At 43.9% G+C, this 8,434-nt stretch overlaps 1 protein-coding gene across 1 annotated transcript; it reads left to right on the forward strand.

The window, feature by feature from the left end:
• Positions 1-1,152: 1,152 nt before the first annotated feature.
• On the forward strand, positions 1,153-2,358 carry gper1 (G protein-coupled estrogen receptor 1; the record flags this gene model as incomplete). Its single annotated transcript, XM_083778990.1, has 1 exon — positions 1,153-2,358. Exon 1 carries the CDS (start codon positions 1,234-1,236, stop codon positions 2,356-2,358), a length of 1,125 nt encoding a protein of 374 aa, XP_083635116.1. The 5' UTR covers positions 1,153-1,233.
• Between the last annotated feature and the right edge of the window lie 6,076 nt (positions 2,359-8,434).

Raw genomic sequence — 8,434 nt, forward strand, 5'->3', positions numbered from 1 at the left:
AAGTGGCATTTCAATGCATCTGTTTAAGTCTGGCGCTTGAATTTTAATAATATACCTGCTTGCTGGTGGTCAACCTCTCCATTTTACACCCCTCTCACAGCTGTGCAATTATGTAACCCCAGTTCTCCTCATGAGCATCCGTATCCTCTTACATAACATCCCTTTTGATTCATACAAAATGTATTAAAAGGCATTGCACCTAATTCTTTAAGTAGGCCTACTCTCATGTTTGACATAAAAAGTATTAATACTGCAATGCAGAAATACTACTATATATTACAAGTAGAAGTCCAGAATTCAAAAATGCACTTGAGTAAAAGTATTGACATCAAAATGTACTTAAACTAAGTACCAAAAATAGAAAGTACTTACTATGCAGAATGTCATGCCATTTAGAGTTTTCAGATGTATACAGATATTTTGAAAATAGCAGATCTATAAGCTCACAATGCGTCACATTGCGATGCATTGTGAGCTTGTAGATTGGCTATTTTCAAATGGCCAAAATGTATATAGGGCTGAAGTGGCTAACGCATATGTTTTTTTATAATAATCAAAATTTACAAAGTAACTAAAGTTTTCAAATAATTGCCTCTGAAATGTAATGTAGAGTAGAAGTAAAAGTATTGAAAATTTGACATACTCAAGTAAAGTAGGCCTACAAATACCTCCAAATTGTACTTAAGTAAATGTACTTAGTTACTTTACAGTACACCACTGATAATGAATTAATCGTCTCTCTCCGCTTCACAGCTCAGGTGTCACAGCGGCGACAGCGTCACTGACGGAGGTTCGTTGAATAAGGATGCACATGGACTTGAGGAGACAAAGCAGCACTAGAGTCACGGCCTGTGCAAAACAAACCGCACAGAAAAGACGGAAGAAGTCCATCCCTTAATCTTCGGGTCCACAGCAGCAGCAGGTTCTGGTCTGGCAGCCTGGAGGATGTTAGTCTTAATCACATAAGAAGGACGAGGCTGTTTGAAAACATGGAGGAGGTGCTGGTGGTGGTGGGACTCGTCTCATCCAATTGCAGGTGTCTGTTGGGTTAGGTGAACCCTGACATTAGACAGCATGGGGTCAGACGCACCCTAAACTCTTCTTCGTCGAAATGACCTGACTTCTGTCAGCATGCAAACGCAGCATAAATGAGTCACCCTTTCGATACAGAGAATTGGGGACTACTAGTGCAATTCGAGTATGTGGCAGCTATAGGTGACCCGTATGTGACCTATGAGCCGGGACATTCCAAGAAAGGACACGCTAGCCATCATGGAAGTGCAGACATCCTCTTTGGTGTGGATTTATGCAAACGGCACAGAACAGGCAAACGCGTCGTACGGCTACAACAACACCCCGGAACTGACCGAGAACACGGACGTATATCAATATTACGTTATTAGCCTCTTCCTCTCGTGCCTCTACACCATCCTCCTCTTTCCGATCGGATTCATCGGTAACATCCTGATCCTTGTGGTGAACCTAAACCACAAAGGGAAGATGACCATTCCCGACCTCTACTTCGTCAACCTGGCCGTGGCCGACCTCATCCTCGTGGCCGACTCCCTCATCGAGGTCTTCAACCTGAACGAGAAGTACTACGACTACGCGGTGCTCTGCACCTTCATGTCGCTCTTCCTGCAGGTCAACATGTACAGCAGCATCTTCTTCCTCACGTGGATGAGCTTCGACCGCTACATGGCCATCGCCGGCTCCATCGGCAGCTGCCCACTGCGCACCCTGCAGCACGCCAAGGTCAGCTGCGGCCTCATCTGGATGGCGTCCATCCTGGCCACGCTGCTGCCCTTCGCCATCGTGCAGACGCAGCACCGCGGCGAGCTGCACTTCTGCTTCGCCAACGTCACCGAGATCCAGTGGCTGGAGGTGACCATCGGCTTCCTGGTGCCCTTCTCCGTCATCGGCGCGTGCTACTCGCTGATCGTGCGCATCCTCATGCGCTCGCGGAAGCACCGCGGCCTGTGGCCGCGCCGGCAGAAGGCGCTGCGCATGATCGTGGCAGTGGTGCTGGTCTTCTTCATCTGCTGGCTGCCGGAGAACGTGTTCATCAGCATCCAGCTGCTCCGGGACCCGTCAGCGCCGCAGACCGCCGCCACCACCACCACCACCACCCTGTGGCACGACTACCCGCTCACGGGCCACATCGTCAACCTGGCGGCCTTCTCCAACAGCTGTCTGAACCCCATCATCTACAGCTTCCTCGGGGAGACGTTCAGGGACAAGCTGCGGCTCTTCGTCAAGCAGAAGGCCAGCTGGTCGGTGCTGAACCGCCTGTGCCACCATGCCCTTGACTTACACATCCCTGTCAGGACTGGGATGAGTGAGGTGTCGGAGGTGTGACTGACTTGAGGCCTATTCATACTCCAGTTTTACGGTCATCACCTAAAACTGGAGTATGAATAGGCCTTTGCACATGCAGTACAGTATGAACCTTTATCTAAAGCACTGACTTACACATCCCTGTCAGGAGTGAGGCGTCGGAGGTGTGACTGCAGAAGACTGGCTGAAACGTTTGCCAGAAATAGCCGATCTACAAGCTCATAACGTGTCGTATTATGGGCTTGTGGATGGGCAATGGTGAAGAGATTTTGTGTATAAGGAAACAAGAGCAGACCAGGTACAGAGCCAACTCAGGTCCGTTTAGTATACAGGGTTTAAGGGGTTATGGTGAACATTTGAATGCACAGAAGCCAGGGGTACGGTTCCTCATGCCCAGTCCACATATTATGCTAAGATGTGATCCGTATTAAAGTTATGTAATCTCGCCATATCATTCAATTTGTTGTTTCACTTGCCGCTGCTTAACCGTTGGCCCCTTTGCTCTTCAAATCCCCAGTGTGTCCTTACAGCGATTAATTAACATGCCCTCCAACTTGTAAAACATTTAAAGAGATGACACACTGTGTGTGCACACACTGTAAACTGAAGGTTGAAAATTACATGAAAGGTTCCCCTGTGAGAGATCCAAAAACGTAGTCATATATTTCATTATGTCTGATGTGAAGTTTAGCATTTAACTTACACTATGAGCTCATTTACATTTTTTTTTATAACTGCCATAACAGTTTGCCATGACATTTTGCCGTGACATTTTATGTCCATTGGTAAATGTTCGGTAATTGTATTCTATTAGTCCTACACTGGTTTAGTGTATTTAGCATGTTACGTTTCAGAAAGCTGCAATATGGTGTTGGTGCAATATTAGCATCATCCTCGTGAGTACAACTAACAGAGACAGCTAATTGACTCTTGTCTCTGCTTTTCTGAAAGATGTACTATAACTATTATAACATATAACATATACGTTTGTCAGGGTTGCCACCACCTAGCGTTCTAAGCCTGGACCTTTTTGTTTTGCAGATTGTACTCTTGCGTAAACTTCATATTGGTAAAGAGTTTTATATTTGGTATTTCTATACCATACTCCCATACACCCATGCATTACCTGGGTAAAACTGCATCCTTCTATTTTATTTCTTTGCAGAAATCTGTTCCCTGATGGCACATAACTGTAAATGTGGATTGTAGAATGCAAGAAATGATAAATAACTTAAATAGAGTGCTCGTTATTTACAACTGAATCCACATATAACTCCCACATAACAAAACGGCATGGAAAATCGTTGTTTCATTTCATCTTATAAGTCACCACATTTCAGTGGGATGCTCAGCTAATTATAGTCTATTGCCCATGAAAACAGATTTAATGTATTTATACGGTAGTTCACATAAATAGTTCTCAGAAAGAACACTAATGTGTAGAATAGAAATGTCCTTAATGTATTCATAGTATTCTCATCGCGTCATTTGCCATAATACAGTATGGCGCATCATAGCTCGGCATGGTGGTCATTTAATGATAACCACCTGCTATTTAATTACAATCACCTGTTGTTTGTGAGGTGACCAAGATCAACACCACAACACCACTATGCAATGATGACATGAGTCAAGAACATGAATATGATCATCATACATCATACAGCAGACTACATGCAAATGTTATATGAAAGGTTATCATGGATTTCATCTTTGCTATACCAGAGTCTGAGAAATATGAGCGATCATTTAAAAAAGGCTGCTATAGTGTTATTACCTCACTCCAAAACTCAGGAACCAACAGACAGGTGATGCTTGCCTGGAGGGGGATAAGACTAAACACATTAATTGAGGATACATTACACAGTAAAATCAGTGTTAGTGTTCATGTAATGTCTCTGTCTCTGTGAGAGTGCATGTTGTACACAGTTACATTAATTAAGGCTCTGGATTTTACCGTGCATTTACTCTTACTCTTACGGTCACGTCCTTTCATCTAATACCACTCAATATCATTGACCAGAAATGGACTAGAGAATATCTACAGACTTTCCAATGTATTGACAGTTTTTTCTATGTTTTGCATTATCACTACAAAAAGGCACTATCTGCTGTTAATACTGTTACGTGTGTGTGTGTGTGTGTGTGTGTGTGTGTGTGTGTGTGTGTGTGTGTGTGTGTGTGTGTCGCGCTCTCGCGCAAGTATCTACAACTTGTGTGTGTACTTAAAAGTGTGTTGGGTGACAGTGAAAATGCTGCACCGAGAGACGGCTGTGTGACTGGAAAAAAACAGGAGCCCAAACCACACAAGCTGTTATTCCAGCTGTGACAATCCCTGCAGCCTGGGAAATCAACTGAGACAACTGTTTGAACAATTGTTGATAGGAGGTCTGCAAAAAAATGTCAAACTTGTTGTGGTACATGATACCAAAGACCCTAAGCTTTCACTCTTGTTTCAATTACCAGGGGTTTACATTACATAAATGACTGTGGCTTGTACAGAGTCTTCAACATGGTTCTCATTTTCACACATTTGTCTTTTAGGCTATAAAGCTAAACTATAGGTCTGAATTGAGGGATTTTGTCATTTGGATGTATAAATAAGCATTTTAGTCCTTGTATAAACAGGTTATAGGCATACAGTATGACTCCATGCAGGAAAGCAATAGAGGGGGACCAACACGGCAGGTTGGGCTATAAAATGAATACAATAAAGTCTGCCAAGTTCATGGCATATAATGAATCAATACCTAGACAGGCCATAAGAACAACCGAGTTCAACCCCCAGGGAAATGGCAGATGAGCCATGCATTACACACATACAGTACAGTATACATTCACACAACACACACACACACACACACACACACACACACACACACACACACACACACACACACACACACACACACACACACACACACACACACACACACGCACGCGCGCGCACGCGCGCGCGCACGCGCGCGCATGCACACACGCACGCATGCAGGCAGGCCCTGTGAGAAGGGGTTGACAGTGGATTGGGTCTGCAGCTGAGACCACAGACCAAGGTTAAAGGTTTGTGGTGACTGACGTCATCGAAAGCAGAAAGGGTGCAACTTTTTTCTTGAATACATTTGTAATATTTCCTCTGACCGATGCTAGATTAAACAATTGCTCTTCATGGAGGGACATACTGTAAAAGTTCAAATCCACCTCTTGGTTATTCTTAGCTTCAGTAGGAAGCTGTCTGCATGGCCCAATTCTAAGCATGATTGCGTTCACAGATTTAGCCTCCAATGCATTATTAATGTAACTATAGGCCTATTCCTGATTTTGTTTCTTTGAGAGAAAAAAAACGAAAAAGAGGCCAGTGGATCAAAGTCCTCTCATCTCACAAAATACTGCCAAATGTGAACATGGCTTCATTTTAATTCTGTTTAAAAACATCAATCATCTAGCTGACTCATTGTGAAAATAATCAGTCCCCCACAAGGAAGATCCACTTGCATAAGGTCCTTTGCGTTGTCAAAGTGCAGAACAACAGTGGAGTGTGGGCTGCATGTTGAAGTAATTACAACTGGATAGTTGAGGGCGTATGAATAATTACAAGGCAGTGCACACTGCGGACCCCATGCAACTGAATAATGGATTAGATTTGTAATTGCATTTGTAAATTAAAATCCTTCTACAGGAAAAAGAGTTGGAGAAAATAGATTAGCTCCCCAGGAATACGGATCGGAAAGGAACGTATGAGATCTACACAAGCTGCAGTACTGTCAAGCAAGTACACATTTAATCTTGAGATTGACTGACCAAAATCAGCTGCTTTAAGTAAATAACCCAAGTCTTTAATCTCCAACTATAAAAGGTGAAAATGAGTCACACTTCACCAAAATCAAGATATATGAAGAGAAGGTATACGGCCATCTACTGCATTGGGAGCCAAACTGCAGCCGTGGAAATACATTGTATAGTCAATGAGCCAGGTGGACCAGCTTAGAACAAACACTGTTTCTGAACGACTTCGACCTTTGTGAAATAGTCGGCCCAGGGAAATAAAAGAAGATATATCACACATTGTTTTCTGCTGTGTTGCTTTATGTGCACACTGTATACGTTTATTGAGATAGAGAATTTAAGAGCACAAAGTACACGTTTCTGAACGTGCCAATGTATCTGAGACTATCCATCAATCATTGACCACCTGCACTTATGCCTCACTAACATTTCACAGTGTGCACATCGAAAAACAATTGATTGGAAAACAACCTGTGATATGTTTTCTTTTTATATATTCCTGAACCTTTCAGAAATAGTGTTTGTTCACAGGCTGGTCCAGCCGGCTGTCCTAGACTTCAATGTATTTCACTGAGTGTCCGGTTCCAGTTTTGGCTCGCAAGTGTGTCAACTGTCAATGGCATCTGCCCGGCCCGTATAGGCCTACTGCTTGACCAAACCACTACCAACTAGAAAAAGTGCCCTTCCGGGCACAGGTCTCCACCAGGTTATCCACAGATCCGTGCAGTTAGAGGTAAAAACACTTTTCGGCCAGTTATAGCGCCACCTTGAGGCTGAGTTGAAATTGTTCATGTGGCATTTCGTCCTCGGCCTAGTGGGAATGTGGGTGCACAATTTCACGGAAATCACGCGATGTGTTCATGATTTGCAGCATTTTGTTTGAAACTGAGCACTCCTGTGAACTTTGGAAGCCAATCTTAACCAATCAGGATGGAGTCTGATAAATCTGAAAGACCCGTTTCGTTGAATGGCTCTAGAGAGACTGTGTACCAATTTGCGTGATGTTTGGACAAAATCTGTAGGTGTACTGTGCAAAAACTTGTTTTGCACAAAGCGGCCTCCTGGTGGCGCTATAACAGGCCGTTCTGGAAAGTTTGGGGCAGAGGTTCATGGTTGGCATCCAGGGAGTGTGTGTGCAAAATATGGCATCGACCGGGTTAACGGTGGCCGAGATTAGCTGTTCACGGACACACGGACACACGGACACACGGACGGACACGCGGACGGACGGAGTGCAAAACATACTCTCCCCACATGCCTTCGGCCTGGTGGAGACAATGACAAGCACTTAGGCATTACATTGCATATAGTGTACATTTAGTTCCACAGATACATATTGTGAAAATAGCCAAACTACAAGCTGCGAGGCGTTGTTGTGAGCTTGTAGTGCTATTTTCGGCTATTTTCACAAAGTTTGTTTATTTCTATATTTGCCAATTTGGCCAATTTGGATGTGTGCAGAATGCAGATAGATACCCTATAAACTTATATGCATAAACCGGCCAGCAACTCTACATCTGACCTCAAACCTCAAACCCTTACATCTCCATATATGGAGCTGACCTGTTCTGACATTCCATATGTTGATCCCCCCCACCCGTCCTTCCTGTTCTGACATTCCATATATTGATCTGACCTCATCAAACCCTGTACACTCAAGACACGCTCCATATATGGCCACTTTGGCCAGTATACAGAATTCATTCCATATGTTGATCTGACCCCCCATGCCAAAGCGCCAGCGCTCGACCAGCAGTCTGCCGTCACCCAGGCGGATGCGTGCAGCCGTGCACGCAACCTCGCCCTCAGGACGTCTTGCTGGTTTACTGTTGAGCGAGAAAACAATATTGCATATTAAGCTAATCAATCTGGCTTAATTCATGTGAGGGGGAGTGAGTCGGGGACTTGAAATTACTTTGAATCATGAGTTTCAATCAAAAATGAATTTCAATTGCAGTACTTCAGTCTGCAATTGATCAGTCTCATTATTTTATATAGGCTATGGTTGTCAAAGGGTTCCTTGAGGAGGTTCAAGGGGATCCCCAACATTGTGGGGTGCCACATGGTAAAAAGTTTGAGAACCAAACACATGCTTTATGATAGGCTATAAATGTCCGGGGACATAGATGCCCCGGGGAGACCTCCAGGGGTCCTTGGAGGGGTTCCAGGGGCTCCTCGGCTAAATTTGCTACCTTTGCTATTAAAATATATATATATCTTACTGTTTTAACAAACTTGAATATTAATTTGAAATGTTTTTTTTTATATTTTTTACACAAACTGTCTCTCCTCCATGGGGGTCCCACATTTTCAA

The sequence above is a fragment of the Protomyctophum parallelum genome (genome assembly GCF_964188405.1).
Source record: "Protomyctophum parallelum genome assembly, chromosome: 13".
NCBI lineage: Eukaryota > Metazoa > Chordata > Actinopteri > Myctophiformes > Myctophidae > Protomyctophum > Protomyctophum parallelum.